The sequence below is a fragment of the Myotis davidii genome, unplaced genomic scaffold, assembly GCF_000327345.1.
Source record: "Myotis davidii unplaced genomic scaffold, ASM32734v1 scaffold46, whole genome shotgun sequence".
In the NCBI taxonomy this organism is placed as follows: Eukaryota; Metazoa; Chordata; class Mammalia; order Chiroptera; family Vespertilionidae; genus Myotis; species Myotis davidii.
The window spans coordinates 11825942-11844958 of NW_006383006.1; the positions used below are offsets into that span (position 1 = coordinate 11825942).

At 41.1% G+C, this 19017-nt stretch overlaps 1 protein-coding gene across 1 annotated transcript in view; it reads left to right on the forward strand.

The window, feature by feature from the left end:
- The window catches only part of RYR3 (ryanodine receptor 3), a 417605-nt gene that overhangs the window by 69486 nt on the left and 329102 nt on the right, over positions 1 to 19017 (forward strand). Inside the window, 2 exon segments of the mRNA XM_015557536.1 lie at positions 12822 to 12896; positions 15095 to 15173. Coding sequence (XP_015413022.1) covers positions 12822 to 12896; positions 15095 to 15173 — 154 coding nt within the window.

A 19017-nucleotide genomic window follows, 5' to 3' on the forward strand; every position in this document is an offset into this window, starting at 1 on the left:
TTAAAAAGTAATGCATTCAACTTACCTTTGTAATATCTCGCCAAAGACATGAAAATGGGTATTTTCCAGAGTGGTTATGCCATGGGTTCTCCTCATTATCCCTACCCCCTCCGTGCTCAGGGAGTCAGGAGAGAAAGCACCTTCTCAAGCAAATTCCTAAAGACTGCTGGTCAACAGAAACCTGAGCAGCATGGGCTGCATTAACTTTGTAACAGCTCAACCCCTTTAGAACAACATCCCTGCTCTCCTGCCCAGAGCCCTCCTCCACCACAAAAGCAGCAGAGGAAGCGGGGCGGGGAACCCAGCTGCACATCATTTGTGAGATGGCAGCAGGTGATTCTTATTGACGTGCTGCTTCCACTCTTCTCCCCATAGCAAAAACAGGAGGCACAATGGGTGCCTATCATCTCAGAGCACCGCTCTCTTCCATCACTCACAAAGATGTGAATAACTACAGCTAGGGCACCAACTAGTTTTAAAAATATTTTGTAAAGTGACAGCTTTTAAGCCATAGGAAAAGGCAGGTAATGAGATAAGGTAGTGTTTGGGTAAAGAACTAAGAACTTGTTACTCACTGGAACAAGTTCAAGTACCTGTGCAATTTCAACAACAGGAGCAAAACTGATCATCACCATAGGTGCCAGAAAAGGCATTAAAAGGAAGAAAGAAGGCTGTTACCTGAACCATCACTATCATTTCCCAAAACCCCCATAAACCCCACTTTATGACCATTATACTACTAAAAAGTTGTACACCACTTATAAAGTTGGCTAAATGAAACAACTTCTACATCGTCTTCATTGTCCTCATTTTCCCTGTTGACTTTTGAATCCTTCCTCAAGGACAGACACCAGGACAGTGGCCAAAGCTGTTGAGGAGCTTCCAATGTAGCCCCGAGCCCACATTTTGCAGGTGGGCAGACCAGGCCCAGAGAGTGGCAGTGTCCAGGCCAGAATGCCCAGCTTCCACCAGGCCAGCAATGTCCTCCCTCCACAAGGGCAACATCTCAGGACTGGGAAATAGGGCTTAGTGCCACCCCTGCCCCCCTCAGGACCAGCCTCAGAGTCAGAGGGGGCACTAAGCTTATGGGGGGGGGCATCTTATAAGTTATATAAAGGTCTAACCACTAAGCTGTGAACTTGAAACTAATATACAGCAGCAGTTTTCAATTGGTATGCTTGCAAGAATATTTAAAGCAGGGGTCCTCAAACTGCGGCCCCTGGGCCACATGCAAATACAAATATTGTATTTGTTCCCGTTTTGTTTTTTTACTTCAAAATAAGATACGTGCAGTGTGCATAGGAATTTGTTCACAGTTTTTTTAAAACTGTAGTCCGGCCCCCCAACAGTCTGAGGAACAGTGAACTGGCCCCCTGTTTAAAAAGTTTGAGGACCCCTGATTTAAAGCATGCAATAGCTAACTATTTACTCAGGGCATTAACCTGTTTTCCCTTAGACCAGTGGTTCTCAACCTTGGCTGCACATTAGAATCACTGGGGAATCTTTTTAAAATCCTGATTTCTGGGCCTTTTAGTATACCTATAGTTTGTATATTTAACCCCTTATCATACATATGATTTCCAAATATTTTTCCCATTCTGCAGGTTGCCCTTTCATTTTATTGATTGATTCTTTTTGCTGTGAAGAAGCTTTTATATTTGATGTTGCCCCACTTATTTATCTGGTTGCTTTTGCTTTAGGTGTCATAGCCAAAAAATTATTGCCAAACCCCGTGTGAAAAGGAGCCTTTTCCCTATGTTTCCTTCTAAGAGTTTTATGACTTCAGTCAGGTCTTACATTCAAGTCTTTAATTCAATTTGAGTTAATTTTTGTGAGTAGTAAAGAACTAGTTTCATTCTTTTACATGTGACTATTCAATTTTCCCAGCACCGTTTATTGAAGAGACTGTCTTTTCTCCATTGGGTATTCTTGGCTCTCTTGTCAAATATTAGTTGACTGTATATGTGTGGGTTTATTCCTGGACTCTCAATTCTCTTCTATTGATCTATATGTCTGTTTTTATGCCAATATCATACTGTTTTGATTACTATAGCTTTATAATATACAGGAAGTCCTCAGTTTACGTCAGACTCGATGTATGTCGTTTCATGGTTACGTCGCCATCTCCCATTTATTTATAAAAAAAAAAGTTCTGTCATTTCTACATATGTACATATGTGCTTTATGTTTTTTATTATTTATTTACCACAAGTAAAGGTCAGGAATTGTTATCTTTCTTTTAAATTTTTTTTACTGTTTCACTTCATTACTGCTGTGTATGTGCTCCATGTGAGTGACGTAGGTGCTTATGTAGGTGAGTTTCGACTTAACGGCGAAAATTGGGTTATGTTGCGCCATAGGAACTGATCTCCAACGTAACCCAAGGACCTATTGTAGCTTGAAATCAGGAGAGGGAAAAAATAGACTAAGGAGTGCAGGAGAGAGGGAGGAGGGTCAAACAAAAAAATATAATTGAGTTCATCTTCTTCCTTATAGCCCACATGGATAGATTTGTTTGTACACAATACGGCTCAACAGCAATTTTATGATTTAAAAAAAAACAAACTCCTGTATTATTATCTCCAGAATGAACAGTGAAAGTGATTTTTTTTTCCTAGAAATAATAGAGACCTTGTCTGAATTTTCAGGTCAAGCTACTCTGAACTTTCAGATGTTAAACACGTTGCAGGAAATATTCATTATATTTTTACCTTGGGTAGAAGGAAATGATTGGACAAAGTTCTTGGTCTTCACTCCTTGTGGCTGCTGTTCCACTATATTTTGTCAGAGGTCTGCTTAGTATGGGTGGTTCAAATAGAAACTAGAGCAGTGACTTGAAAACAAGTCTGGCTGACTGGGTCCTTTTATGAAAAGACTGAACTTGGCAATGTCTATTTCTTAGAAATCTGGGATAAGGGGGGTGTAGGGAGATAAGAAAATAATTGCTTCACCTCTTTCCAAAGTATACTTGTCATCAAGGTAAATTTCATTAATGCCCTGACAAATACCTCTTGCCAATTTGCTCTTTTCAAAGGGACCATAATAAGAAACGTCAGAGCTGGCTGGGTGGTTTCCCTGTGGCATCTATGTTCAAAGAAAAGCACAGAAAAACACAGAGTGACCCTGTGTTCAATCTGGAGGCATCCCAACAGCCACCTTTGTTCCCTCAATGGAGATTATTTACCCACCCGTTTCAGAATCAGTGTTTGTAAAATCCCAGCCCTAATGGGAATCTTGTTTAACTCATTTCCTAAACACCATGGATTGGGAGAGAGGAGAAGGAAAATGGTTGCACATATCTGTCCTTTTCATAGATCAGAAACTCTTACTTTTAAAGACTAGAAAGGCAGAAGATTGCTCAGTAATCCTCAGTCATGCATTCAGGGGTTAAGTCTGCACCATCCAGGGCCTCTTACTTCTCATGGCTTTAAGGGCTCACAGGAAATGATGAACTCAGAAGCACCTCTACTATCCCTAATTCATCTGAACATCCCAGATTTTACTTACCCCCTGGGCCAACCTGTGTGAAAGAGATTTTCCTGGGAGGGAATTCCTCCTTGCTGTGAGATTCTTTCTGAAGATGAGGCCTATGACCCAGACGTTATGCTTTCCTAAATCAGTCTCTGGCCTTTTATCCTTTTGTCCTGAAATCCTTCCATATGATTGTGACATTAATAACATGAACAAAAATGAGATTGCCAGATCTTCTCAGGAGAATAAAATCATTCTGGTTGCCTCCAAGAAGGTGGATTGGCTGAATTCAATGAATTAGAAACCCTGAGAAGAGGGGGGAAGGGGGGACTTCAGTCATGGGCAGGTGGATTACTTGGTTTTGCCTATTTTCCCTTCTTAAAAATGAAAGACAAAAGGAGAAGAGAGAAGAGCCTGTCTCCGTATACAGTTTTTGGAGCGCTCCCTGCGTCGGTCCTGTGATGTGTGGTGATGGGGAGTGGGCACACTGAGGGAGTGGGAGGCAGGCTCCCTGGAGTCAAGGTCACCCTGCTGACCTTGCAGCGAGAGCACAGCAGCAGAGGGAGCAGTGATGGCCATAGGCCCTCCGCCAACCTGATTTAGCCTTTTCTCTTGGGGGTCCCATTGTGCTTTGCAGCCTCTGATATGGGGGCCCTTCTTTTCAGTAAGGCAACCTGGGAGAGTGCCATGATCACTGAAATTGGAGAAGTGGACTGTCAGTTCCCACACCTTCCTCCTCTTTTTCTGAACGTCATTAAAATTCTATTTCATAATTTTAATATTTAACATTATCCCAAGAGGCCCATGGAGGATGCCAAGAACGAGGCCTCCTTTCAAGTGCATTTATTCTAAGGGCCTGCGCCTTCCTGGTTGGACTGCCTCAAACCCTTTCAGGGGATTTCGTCCTGATGATGGAGCCTTCTGTGGCCAATGACTCGGGAATCTCTGATTAAGAGATTTAGATCCATATTAACCATCCCATTGCATGTAGAACATCAAGGTATCAAATTTTAAAAAAGATTCCTTATACGTGTATAGTGTTTTTATGTCCCAGGGTGGGGGGCCCAGGAAAAGCTGGACTCGGTTACTACCCAGCTGAAGAGTAGGGTATTTGATCCAGCAAAGGTGGTGAAGACAAGGGTTTAGTGTTCTGTGTTGGGTTTTTCGGAATTTCACATGTAGGGAGTGGGTTAGGAGGGCAGGAATGTGCTTACTGAGTTTCTGTTGTCATGGTCTCTGGTTCTGACTCCAGATCACAGGCGGGACTTATCAGTGCATGTGTCCTCTTACTCCTGGACTACACTTTCTAAATGCCAGTGAGCTGCTCTAACTGTTATTAAAGAGGCAGAATCGTCCCTGTTACCCTGAGTTTACAGTCCAAGACCTGTTTGGAAAATGCCCCAGCAGTTCCTTGGGTGTCATTTGAGCGGACAGTCCCATCTGTTTACCCCGCCGAGAAAAGTGACGTGACTGAGTGTGGGGTCTTGGGTTGATGGCCTGTAGTAGCAGGGAGAAGTGCAATCTGGTGGCTGGGAAGGCAGCCTTGGGAAGCATGGAACAGTGTAGAAACCATGTCTCCAGGAACAAGGATGGGATCCCCGGTGAAGGTCCACCAAAGGTGGTCTGAAGAGCCAGGACACTTGGGATACATGCAGGAGTGACTCCCTGTGGCAAGCGATTTTTTTCCCGTGGATTCTGAAGCTGGGCCTGAGGGAACTAGGAGAGCGTCACAGGTATCTTTGATAAAAGCTGCCTTTGTGGGGTTTCCGTTAAACACTGTAGTCAGTGCCTGAAAGCAGGCAGGCTTGCTATGCATCGGCCCATCTTTCAAATAGGGAAAGTCATTTATTAAGGATTCTAGCAAATTAATCACATCTTGAGCAACTAAAGTTGTAACCAATAGACAAAACACTTTTATAGAACTCCATTTCTTTAAATACATGCAGCTTGTTGCTGCCCTCCATACACACATACTTTTTGTTAAAATGATAATATGGCAATAGTGTTAAAACAAAAATTCAGAAAAACGAAAGTCCAGTGGTTCTGCAACAAACCAAATGGCTATATTCATTTTCATAAGTTTTCTGGTCATTGCTGGATAAATAAAATTGTTAAAGGCATCTTGCATTCTGCCTTTTTCCCAGTGGTTTATGGTAAACACTGTCTGTGTTTCCATTCGCTCCTTAATGGTCGTTAATGGTCACAGGATATAGAACATCCTGAAGAAGCCTGTGATTTACTAGGTAATATTTTTTCTTTCAGATATTTAGGTTCTTTCCAAGTTTCTTTTTGTCCCTATTATAATGCTCTTACCACAACTGTATGTACACTTTTATTGTTTTGCTTCTCTTGAATTATTCCTATAAATAGAATTATCACAGCAAAGATTATGGTCTTCACATGGCTCTTTCATGCATCCTGATGTTGCTTTGCAAAAGGGTTTTGCTCAGTGCCAACTTATATTGGATTACACTGGCTAGGTTGCAACTCTCACAGTATTAGGGTCTTCCCCCATTTTTTCAAATTCAGATGATGTAAAATGATATACCAAAATTGCTTGAATTGTCATTCCTTTCATTTTATCTTCTTGGAGGTAATAAAATCTCTTCCATATGTTTTAAGTTTATTCCTGATATGAATTGCTTACTCCTATCCTTTTTCTATTTCTTTATGATGCTTGTTTTTCTTCTACATTTCAATGAGATGTTACCTCTTTTGTCAAAATGATACAAAGAATGTCTGTAGTCTATTAAATGTTGATGTTTCCATTGTTTTGAAGTCTTGTCATCTTGGCATTATCCGTCTTTTATTTCCTCCCAGTTCCTCTGTATTTCAAAGCATTGATAAGTATTAGGTCTGTAAAGGGATGTGGACTATTTATTACATGCTAGTTGCTTTAGAATTTAATTTTTAAAGGAAGTATTCAACTCTATTATCTATCCAGAATCTATCTTTCATATTTCTTGTGGATCTTACTGAATGCTTTTCTGATTTGCAATCCACATATCTGTGCTTAATAACCTTTCCATTCTCCCCATTATACTAAAAATCTGCTTTATTGTATGCTACATTTTAGGTTGGTTTATGAACTGCCTATACTGTGCTACGTTCTTCTTTTTGAACCATTACCAAAATGAATTAGTTTTGCTAATTAGTTTTACTGTTTATATTTCCAGTTAATTTTATAGCAGGTTGTTTCCAAAATACCCTCTTGGAATTTTTATTAAAACCACATTAAATCTATGTTAAATTTAGGAGAACAAGCATTTACAAACATTACTAGTATTCTCATTCTGTAACAGTGAGAATGTCACCAAATCTAATTTCATTTTATAGCATAAAGGTTTGTAGTTTTAAAGATTTAGCTCGGGTTCACTTTAAAGGTCTAGCTCATCATCTAAGTAAATTCCTAAAAAAAAAAAAAAGAGTAATATCTTGTAGCAATCATGAATGGAATCTTTCATTATGTCTTCTAACTGAAAATACTGCGTTACTTGCTTCCCCCCCCCCATTCAATGTTATTTGGCTGGGATTTTTTGTTTGTTTGTTTGGGTTTTGTTTTTTTGTTGTTATTGTTGTTGTTGTGTTGTTTATTTTTTTACTTAAATGGCATAATTCTCATTTACTTGTCACTTGTGTCAAAGTAAACCTCCTGGGCAAATATAAAGGGCCTCTAGCATGGGTAGGGAATGTTATTCTGTGACTTTCCAGAAAGGCTTCTTTCTATCCTTGATAACCTAACAGAGTGGAACTGAAGTGGGGTCAGGGAGGAAAGGAAAATGCAAGCGCATGTGCACATCCAGAAAATGATGTCATGCCCCCCAAACCCCCTGAGAGGGTGGCCCTGGCAGCCTTCCTAGGTTATGACATATTCAGCAAGGGGCCGTCTAGAACCTGGGGCCTCCAAAGTGGGATTTGGGGTTTCCGACTACAAAAGAAGGCAGTTTCGAGATCTAGCAGTCTTGAAACATGCATGAGTGTATGCCTGGAGAGAAGCGAAGTTCTCCCTCCTCTTTGTTGCTATAATAGGTTCATCTTACCAGGAGGCAGTGTCCTCCGGGAATCACCAAAAGAAATGTCAGTGATGGAATTAATTTTGAAATTACTGGTGAGATGATTGAATTAATGATCTAGTGGAACGTTTTTCCTCTGGACATGGCATCAAGGCACGTCACCACCTTTGCCCTGCCCCACCCCTGTCCTGTGAGGTGGTACTACTACATGTTCTCCTCCTGCCAGTGGCTGCAGCCAAGGTTGCTGCTGGCAGAGACAGGACGGCCATCCCAATGAAGTCTCCTGGTCTTGAGTCTGGATCCTCCTTGTGAATAGATCCAGGCAGTCTTTGTTCCTAGAATCTTATTCCAGAAATTAGCACTAAATGGTGAAAAGAGTACAATTTGTAGTTAGACCCAAATTCAAATCCAAGCTCACAAGATGACCATGGGGAAGTTTCTCTTTTCCCATTTGTAAAAGGGATACAAAAAGACCAATTATTATTTACTCCTTTAGGAAAAATGAATATGAAATGTGAAAAAGAGTGCCTCCTGTTGCCAGGCACTGATAAAAGTGATGTTGATGTGGTTCATGTAGGGAGGGTAGATACACATCCAAAATAACATATGAATTCATATCGGCTAATAATAAATGCCATGAGAAGGAGTGATGAGAGAAGACTTCTCTAATGAGATATCTGAGCACAGGACTGAAAGAAGGCTGGGTATGAGCCATGAGAATATTGAGGAAGAGCATTCCAGGCCACAGGGAACACATGTGCAGGACCTGCAGTGGAGCGTGCCTGGTAGGTGAGGAAGTCAGAGATGTGGAGGGAACCAGATCCAGTAGGGTTGCAGGGACAGCCCGGAGGCCAGACCCAGCCTATGGTCTGTTGATGTATAGAACCTCTAGATAAAGGTGGCTTTTACATTTTGAATAAATTGTTTAAAATAAAGAAGACTATAAGAGAAACCATATGTATTCTGCCAAGCCTAAAATATTTACTATCTGGCTTCTTCTTTTTTTTTCTTTTTTAATATTCTATTGTAGGTATTTTAATTAAATGTATTGGGGTGACATTGGTTAATAAGATTGTATGGGTTTAAAGTGTACAATTATATGACACATTATCTGTACATTGCATTGTGTGTTCACCACCCAAACTCAAATCATCTTCCATCACCATATATTTAACCCCCTTTACCCTTTACTAGTCTCTCACACACATGTCCTCTCTCTCTGCTAACCACCATACTGTTGTCTGTGTCTATGAGTTTTTGTTTTTTCTTGTTTGTTCATTTGTTGCTTTCACTTTTATATCCCACATATGAGTGAAATCATGGTTCTTAACCATGTTATTTGTCTGAATTAACATGATATTCTCAAGATCCATTCATGCTGTCACAAATGGCATTATTTCATCTTTTCTTAGGGCTGAGTAGTATTCCATTTGTATATGTACCACATCTTTATACAATCCTCTATCACAGGACACTGGTTGTTTCCCTGTCTTGACCACCATGAATAATGCTGCAGTGAACATGGGGTACATGTATCTTTTGCAAAGAAATTTTTCAAAATTTTCAGGTAGATACCCAGAAGAGGGATTGCTCCATCATATTGTAACTCTATTCTTAATTTTTGAGGAACCTCCATAGTCTTTACCATAGTGGCTGTACCAGTTATGTTCCCACCTTTTTCTTCACAACCTCTGCAACACTTGTTATTACTCTTCTTGTTGATAATAGCCATTCTAACAGGTGTGAGGTGGTATCTTATTCTAGTTTTGATTTACATTTCCCTAGAAGCTAGTGAGGTTGTGCATCTTTTCATGTATCTGTTGGCCATTTCTATATCTTCTTGGGAGCCAAAAACATACAATGGAGAAAAGAAAGCCTCTTCAATAAATGGTGCAGGGAAAATTAAAAAGCCACATGCAAAAGAATGAAACTAGACTGCTGTTTCTAATTTTTGTCCCCATGTACAGAAAATTAACTCAAAATAGATCATAGACCTGATACTATCTGGTCTTTTACATGAATATTTGCCAACTCCTGATCCAATGCCCTGGAGGCTATGGTGAAAGGAAGTCGGAGGTTGGGGGTTGGTTATCTCCATTCTCTTCTTATGCTCTCATGGAAACTGCATGAGTGAATGATCTTTTCTGCCCCTAGGGTTTAATGCCCCAGTTTCCCACAATTTTGCAGTCAGGGTTATCTCCCTGAGGTACAGTTTTGATGGTGACACTGACCAGCGTCCCCTTGGCTATTGAACAGTCATCATAGCCCACACAGCATCTGTGTCCTGACTCATTTACAGCTGTTTTCTTCCATTGACCTCCACACTGATCAGTGAAACAAGTGTCTGCTTGTCCCCATGTGCGCTTCATACTTTCCACCTCCAGGTCTTCACCCATGTGGGTTCCTCTTTCTTACCATCGTTACATGTCAACAGTCCTATCAGGATGTTATGGTTTACCTTTTCCATAAAGCTATTCCTTACCACACTCTTTATCCTCCTGGTCTGTCCCAATGTTCTGTGTCTTTAGCTCTTTTAACAGACATGTTGTTTCTATTCATAACAATTTTTTTATGCACAGTCTTATCTCCCCTACCAGACTATACAGAAAGGAGACAATGGAACATATGGCTAAGTTCCTGGTCTTTGTTAAATCCTAGTCCTGCGCTTGGAACCTGTACAACTTTAAGTAAATTACTTCATCTCTTTAAGCCTCAGTTTGTGTTGCTGTAAAATGGAGATAATTGCCATAGTTACTTCATAGCACTAATTAAGAAGATAAAATGAGTTGATTCATGTACAACACTTGGTGTAATTCTGTGCCTGCTGTATAATTAGGGCTCATTTAATTCCAGCAATGATGCGAATTCCCCTTCATTGTGGAGCTGAGGAAGTACTTTGCATCCTATTCTCCAGGTGCTTTGTACACCCATTTTGTACACAGTAGGCTAATGAATATGTTACGAAGAGCCGGGAGAAATGAGCTCAAGTTCTGGAGTTAACTTTGAGTGCAGTTCCCACCATGCCCATCTGTATGACATGCGCCAAGATGCCCTCTTTGAGCTTCAGATTCCTCACGTGTGGAGTGAGAAACCATTTCTAATTGGGAGGGTTAGAAGAATGAGCTGTGATGGTACATAAGGCACCTGAGGCGTAGTGTGTGCCCAACAGTAGCTCTCACAGGAGGAGGAGGAGGAGGAGGAGGAGGAGGAAGGTCAAAGCTCCTGCAGAGGAAACCCCTCCACTTCTAGCATGAAGCTTGGTCTTTCCTTAAAGCAGCGGTTCTCAGTGTGGTCGCCAGACCAGCAGCATCAGTGTCCTGTCCCCTGCAATGGGTTAGAAATGCAGGTTCTCGGTCCCCACCCCAGGCCTGATGGAACAAATGCTGTGGAATGGAGTCAGCAGCCTCTGCTTTAACCAGCGATGTGCACCTGTGGCTGAGAAATGTGGCCCTAATCGAGGGAGGAGCTGGGCTGGGAGAACGCTCCAGGACTGTAATGTCCCCTTCAATCCCAGTGGGGGAGTGACGTCTCTCAGTGTCTTTTCTCTTGTCACCATAATAAAGGACATGAGGGCCAGAGAAGGGAGGGGCATAGGCTCTTTAGTGCCACTTTTTGGGGTCAGCAACGTTTGGCTCTTTACTTATGATTATGCACAGACTTGGTAGAAATGAAAGATGGACTGGAAGAAGGTGTGACCCATGGTCAACACTAGGAAATGTGATTTAGTCTGTACAATTTGAGACATGAGACTCCTTTGGGAGCATACACCTACAACATAAGCCATCATGACCTCTCAGTTAACTTGTGATAATACAAATGTACAGTGAAAATATCGGTTGGACGGACAAGATGTAAAAATTTAATATGACTAATTTTAACAGAAGCTGTTAATACATTTGTAAAATTGGCAGCTAAGGTTATTTCAAATGATTTCAAGCAATTTGGAAATATTGTGAAGAAGAACATTTAATTCCTCCACAGCAGTATTATATATATATTGAGAGCGCGCGAGAGAGAGTGTTACATATAGTTATCCACTTTTTTAAAACAAGGTACTACATTTATGTTTTTTCTTTTCTTTAGGCTTATTGTATGACATGAAAAATCATCTCTTTGACGGAGTGATTCTGTTCATCCAAGTTGAGTTGAATTAAAATCACTCCAGGCTTTATTATCCATCCTCTGCCTTCTCTCCATGCCCCTGGCTTTCCCCTGTTGCTTGTGGCTCTGATAGAGGGTAAATGCAGGAGAAGTACAGAATCTCAGACCAGGTCCCTGGGCTGTGAATCTGTAGCTCCGAATAAAATGTGGTGCATAAAAGATGCCCTTGAAAATGTTACAATTTCTCTATATGATTAATTTTAATCGTAAGCTTTGGATTCTCTTTGTGTGTGTGTATATTTGGGGATGGGGGGTGGTTGCAAATATTTTTTCCTAAAAAGGGTATGTGATCAAAATAATTGGATCATATCTGAGGGTAGGTTAACATGACAGAAAAATTTAGGTAAAAGATTGAAAATGTTGATGCCAAAATATTCTAGAATTTTCTGTAGATTTCAGTTTTCCATGTTACCTGGAAATGATAGTTTTGTCTCATATCAGGTACTCAGTTGAAATGGTTATATGTGGATCCGACTAAGGAAAAAGGTAGGAAGCGACACAGTGGCTTTCTGGAGGGCTGCCTCTTCTCTGGTGCCTCCTGCTCCAATAGCCAAAGTGAAGTTGCCTGATGAGGCAGCCAAGGTACCACAATGGTCCCTCAATGAAGGATCTATTTCTGCAGAATTTGCCCTTTTAAAGCCTCGATGTCTAAGCTATCTCTTGGTGAGATTTGGGTAAATACGACCGTTTAAGTGAGTGGGCAAAAGGCACAAGAGCCGTGAAGGGAAAAGACCACCAGGCACAGAATGTGCCCACCCACCTGCCCCAAGCTGCCTTTCTATGGCTAGCCTGTCGTTACATTACATTTGTTTCTCTCTCTCACTCCGAATGCTTCTGAGAAGTTTCAAAGGAAGGTAAGGAGTGCCTATCTCATTGCCATGCTGCTCCGGTAGAACAGCCCTGCGTCTCTGCTGATGCCAGGCAGGGGCCCTTTTGGAAGAGAGGTTTGGCCTGACACACCCTCTCCCAAGGATGTTGCATGACCATGGTCATGAGTCTTCTCCCCCGCACCCCACCCCCGCCCGTAGGCTGGCCACTCTCTTCTAGAATGAATTTCTTGGGAGCTTTGCAATGTGTCTTTTCCTTGTAGTTTGTCTTATAGGATTCTTGTGCTTCTTTGCTTTGCGAGAGGCCACAATGGCCCGTGCTGACACTGTCCCTCTCCTTCCCCACCAGGCAGCACAAGGGGGTGGCCACAGGACCCTGCTCTATGGCCACGCGATTCTCCTGCGGCACTCTTTTAGCGGAATGGTAAGCACATCTGGGTGTTCGCTTTCACCATTCCAGGAGGAGGGGATAGATAAAGAGGGGGGAAAGTACAGGAAACCAGCAAGTGTCTAGATCAAATTAACAGCAGAGGTAACATTGTTGTCTTGGCATTTCCTTCGTATAGCTTACCTCAGTTTGCAATTCTATATTTCATTTGCATAATGCCTGACCCTCTTCTTCCCCACTCCATGAGGGAAAGAACCATGTCTTTATTTAACTAAACCTAATCCCACCAAGTACAGTACTTTAACATACTAGATTCTCAGTAAAGATTTGCTTCATTGATCAAATAAACTATGGGGTAACTGACTTCTTGAGTGTATTAGGGTAACCAGCATAGGGGGAAAATCCACCAAATGAAATTTTTGTGAAATCTTTCCTCTTTTACTAACTAAGGACATGGGTTGACATCCACTGCCTTCAGTGCTGGGAGAGTTTGAAGGTATTATGTAAATCCAGAAGCAAGAGAAAGCTGGACAGGCTATAGCTAATTAGGGATCTAGACCCCCAAATTATCCTGAATGATGAAAATTTATGTAACTTGAAAATTTTTTCCAAGTTTTAAATAAATTTGTAAATGCCAGACATTGTAGATCTTTGGTAGGGAGTTAAGGAGACTAGTGTGATCTCAATCAACTATAATCTGTGCCAACTCGAGTCACATTCACTCCCAGTTGCTGCCTATAGCATCCTCACTAGCTATCCGTGGAAGGAAGATTTGTCTTCTTTCTCTGTTCTAATGGAAGCTGTTAAATTCATTCAAGACTTCACTTTCACACATTTACACCTGCATCACACCGCAAAGTTCATCTCAAAGCTTAAACTATCAAATTGGCAGCAGGAGCAGCAGCTGCCTCTTAAATAATGCATTCATTGCAGCATTTCTTTCCCTGAGCACTGGTAAAAAGTTGACCTTTTCAGCTTGAACGTTCATCTGTTGTAGTCCTTCGTGGCAAAGGACAGAGAACGAAAATGACCAAATGCAAGGTTGTCCAAGCAGGAGATGGGGACATTTAGAGAGTGGGGAAACTTTGTACCCAGACAATCTCTAGGACTAAAAGGTGATGATTTTTCTTTCAGAACCTGGTGCTTGTCCATAAGGGAAAATAAAACCTTAATACCTCTCTTTTTCTACCTACATACAACAATCAAAACCTCAAACAGCACACTTTCCCTGGCCTTAAAAACTCAGGCTAACGTTGTGGTAGAGATATGAAGGCCCATGCTATTTATCATTAGATTTACAGCCCTTCCAGAAATTCCCACTCACGGTTAACATGAACACTACACTGCTCCTTTAGGAGCAGCTCTGAGAACAGAGCCTGTGAAACATGCCGCCACACAGTGCGGTGACTCCTCATCTCCTGGCTGCAGAGACTAGGAGTAGAACCCAGAAAACACGGTCCAAGTGCATGTCTGCCTCCCAGGCTAATCCTAAGGTCAGCTGCGGGGCCTGTCAATAGAGGAAACGGGGAACAGGCCAGGGTTTTGTTTTGTTTTTTCCTTTTATTAAGTTATTTTAAAAATCATTGTTAAGTTTTGCATGCCCATGTAGTTTTATGATTGCAAACATATAGACATTATTTGAGATGTTTTAAAGTTCGCAGAAAATTGGAAAAACAGGAAATAAATAGCAGTGAAGGAATCATCATGGTCTGTGCCTCTGTCCAGAGATAACTTCTACTGTCAGTTTCCTTTAGCCTAATTGCTAGGCATTTCAATTTTCATATATGTTAACCCTACAAATATGCTATTTTGTATTTGTTCCATGCTGTTACACAATCTTGATAAAAGCAATTAATGGTAACATAATAGACCATAAAAGGAAATACCAAATTTGATCAATCCTTCTATTACTGTTGGTCATTTATGTTCCATTTATATTGTTTCCAGTGTAAAGGTTTCTCAGAGTGTCTTTGAACTAAAGCATACCTAAGATGTCACACTTATCTCTACAACATATAGTCACATAAGCTAAGTCACAGGGTCACCAGACAAGAACCTCTTTGAGGTTTTAAATACATTGTAAAAGTGTAGTTCAAAAGTATTATAATAATGAACAAGGTAAGCCCTTTTTACAGTAGCTTAATGTTGACATTGACAACTGGGAGCCAACTAGCGTTGAGATGCCAAGTCCCGATGAAGAGTATGACTTCATGAGCATCTGTCTTGTTTCACAGTATCTAACATGTTTGACTACATCAAGATCCCAGACAGATAAACTTGCCTTTGACGTAGGCCTACGGGAACATGCCACAGGTAAGTCCACATTCCCATATCTCCTGCTCAGTGAGGTCTCGGGAAGGATACGGAATATGTTACTCACTTGGGATTCCAAACCAACTAACCACTGGGGTCAAGAAATCGGTCTGATAAAATTTTGGAGAATGATGAAGAATGCATGATGGAGACATAGGAACTAAGACTAAGAGAACACGATGCTTTAAGCACCTCCTGTCAGTCTCAAAGAAAAACAGTTTTATAGGGTTAAGTACTGAAAATAAATGGTGAAGTGATTCCTGATAAGGACCAATGGTAATAACTGCTAAAAGCACAGATAGCACAATAAGGCTTCCATAATGTAGTAGAGGGCCCAGATCAAAGGAGGAGTCCCATTTTATTCTGCTGTGAACCAGCTATTTCTACAGAAATGTTCTCAAATGTTAGTCAGTGACATGGCCATCATGGTTTTTATCATTCCAGTGCATCAACTTTATTATCATTTACTTTATATTTTCTTTAAACTTACTTTTATACTTACAATTTTAGAACTGCTTGCCATAAAAAAATAAATATAATGAAAAGAAACTCATGTCATTAAATAATTGAAGCATTGTTGTCAAATATTAGAAAAGTGTTAATGATATAGAAGTTCCAAATTTAAACTTTTTTCTTTTTTAAATAGAAGGTTTAAAGGAGTAATAAAAATAATATAAAGTTCTCACTATATGATTTAATGTTGCTTAATTGTTTTTTACCACCAGCAATATACATCATATACTTATTTTTAGTTTAGTCACAATATTGACAGTCAAGGTAACTATAGTTATTTATTTATATTACAGTTGTAGTATCAAAGAAAGGTCTGACTTGCTGTGGGTTATTCCAAAGACCAGTGGAGCAGTGGATAGAAGCTGAGAGGAAGTATATTTCACGTCAGTGAAGGAAACCACTTTCTAATGCCTACAATTATTCAGTGGAGGAGCAGCTGGCCTTGGCATGCAGTGTGCTCCCTATGGCTGGGAACATTCATGGGCAATCTGAGCATCTGCCAAGGGCATTGCATGTGGAATTTCTGCTCAGTTTAGAAGTTAGGCTATGTACCAATCCGGATTCTTGGTTGAAAACAGCAGAAACTGATTCAGGCTATCTCGAGCAGAATGAGAATTTACTGGAAAAATGTTGGGTAGAGCCAGCCCTAAAGCTGAAGCCCCAGTCTTGGAAAAGGGGCAGGAACAAAGAGAGACCAGGGAACAGAAAACAGCCTAGGTCCCATAGCAGAAAGACTCTTCCTGGATGCAATCTTTAACATCATAACATTTTCCCCAAAAGAGGAGGAAGAGATCATTGTTAGGTAGCCAAAGAACAAAAGTCCATGTGAATGTTCTAAAACTGTCAGTTCAGAAGGGAATGATGCAGATTGTCTGATTTTGAAAATGATGTAGACAAAAACTCTGGAGTTTAAACCATGTGTAACTGCTGTTTCTGTATCAGACACAGTGGTGTCTAAGAATGCCTGAGGAGAAACCCTTGCTCTCCTCCTATTCGTACAAAGTAAAAAAGTGGGCCTGCCTCAGCTCATTATATTTTCCCCTAAAATAAGAATATATTTGAGTTTGATTTAAGGTTGCTTTGTTTTCAGCTAAAGTGTTATTCTTAAAATACCACCTTCCTCTAAGTATCCGTCAACATCCTCTGAAAATTTTAAATTGAGTGAAGTACCACATTCTGAATGGAAGTTGGCCTTTAATATAAGCCCACTGTCAGTCTTGGAGCACGTCATCAGAAAAGTTATAAGAGGTCACTCTATTTACATCAATAAAATGACTTTAGACTTTTTCAGAGTTGGGAAGAAAGTGAGAAAAACTTTCTATTCATGTGTTCAGGAAATCTATTTTTTTAAAATATTAGAGCCTCCAATAAAAATAGAGGGAAATTGCAGCAGATATTACCCTGAAAATTTCTAAAAACAGATATGATATGAATTCTGCCGACAGATGAACACATGAGCCAAACCACATTCAAGTTGGCTGATCAGAAGCTGAGTTTGGCAGAAGACAGGTGGAAAAGGGTTGATCAGGTGTTCACGAAAACCTAGAGCCTTTTAAAATAATTTATTTTACCTCTCTCACCCAAATCCATTTCAAACTCATCCTTGGAGAAGGCCAGCTTGGTATTTGTGAGGGAGAAGGGGAATTCGTGTACAGCGCAGATAAATTTGTGTTGCCTGGGGAGGGACTTCTCATTTCAGGAGGAGATTCACTCAGAATCCAACAGAGTGCCATTCTGTTTCCTGCCAGGTCATTCTCTGAATGCACCTTTGGTTCAGAAACTTCTTCTGAGTTGAAAACAAGTAAATGCTCAATAGTTCAGTTTAATCTCTAGGAGAATGTGAGGAGAAGTTTGGAGGCAGTTTCTTGAACAATTCTAGAATTCCCACTACATGGAGGATATTAAATACTTTGACTTAGTTAAAATAACTTGTGATCATTTTCCCGTTGGTTTTGATTACTGAGTTCTTTCTTTTCTCCTTTTAAGGGTTTTTGTTATTGCTTGTTTTTAGCATTTAGACATAATTGTAGAATTAGACTTAGGAGGAAATAAATATGAAAAAAAAAACCCAGGACTTTTAGTGTTTTCCTTGTATGTATTTTAGGGTCATCACCTGGCCCATATCCTATTGATTCTGGGAATAGCCCTGACCACTGAGCTGTTCCCAGAAGAGGGCAGGAGAACGAGTAGACTCTTCGCCCATGTGCCTACTTAAAACCTATTTTATCCTAAATGCCCTTGGTGGCCCAGAGTACAGAATAGATACAAGTATCACATTTCCCTGCAAATGTAAAGGTCAACCTCTTTTGTCACAAAATTTTAAATTTAATCAAAGCAATATCTACACATAGTTTAAAGAAATAAAGAGTCCTCCTATGCCCATTGAAAATATCAGTCTCCTACCCCACCCATCCCTGTTTTGGATTCCTGCCTCTTTCTGGGGCATCTACTTTCAGTTCCTCCGGTATTGGTTAGCATTTGTTTATGAATAACACTAGAGGCCCGGTGCACAAAATTTGTGCGCTCGGGGGGGGGGAGTCCCTGAGCCTGGCCTGTGCCCTCTCACAGTCCAGGAGCCCTCGGGGGATGTCCAACTGATGGATTGGGAGCGGGCCTAATCTGGCAGTTGGACATCCTTAGCGCTGCCGTGGAGGCGGGAGAGGCTCTTGACACCGCCGCTGCGCTCACGCTCTTGGCTGAGTGGCGCTCCCCATGTGGGAGTGCACTGACCACCAGGAGATAGCTCCTGCATTGAGCATCTGCCCCTTGGTGGTCAGTGCGCATCATAGCAACTGGTCCTTCCACCGTTTGGTCAATTTGCAGATTAGTCTTTTATGCCTATGGGATTGGGCCAAAACCAGCTCTTCGAAATCCCCCAAGGGTCCCGGATTGCAAGAGGGCACAGGCCAGGCTAAGGGACCCCACTGGTGCACAATTGAGGCTGGGGAGAGATGCGGGACATTGGCCAGCTGAGGAGGGACTGTGGGAGGGCTCCAGGGTGTATCTGGCCCATCTTGTTCAGTCCTGAACAGCCAGACCCCAGCAGCAAGCTATCCTACTGGTCAAAGTGTCTACCCCCTGGTGGTCAGTGAACATCATAGTGACCGGTTTACTGGTCGACTGTCCCCTGGTGATCAGTGCATGTCATAGTGAGTGGTTGAGCGACTTTCGCATATCATTAGCATATTATACTTTGATTGGTTGAATGGACAACTGAACACTTAGCATATTAGGCTTTTATTATGAATAACATAATATACTACTTAGTTATTCTTTACAGATTAGGGATTATTTATTGATGATTCCAAATGAATAATAAAAAAACTCTTAC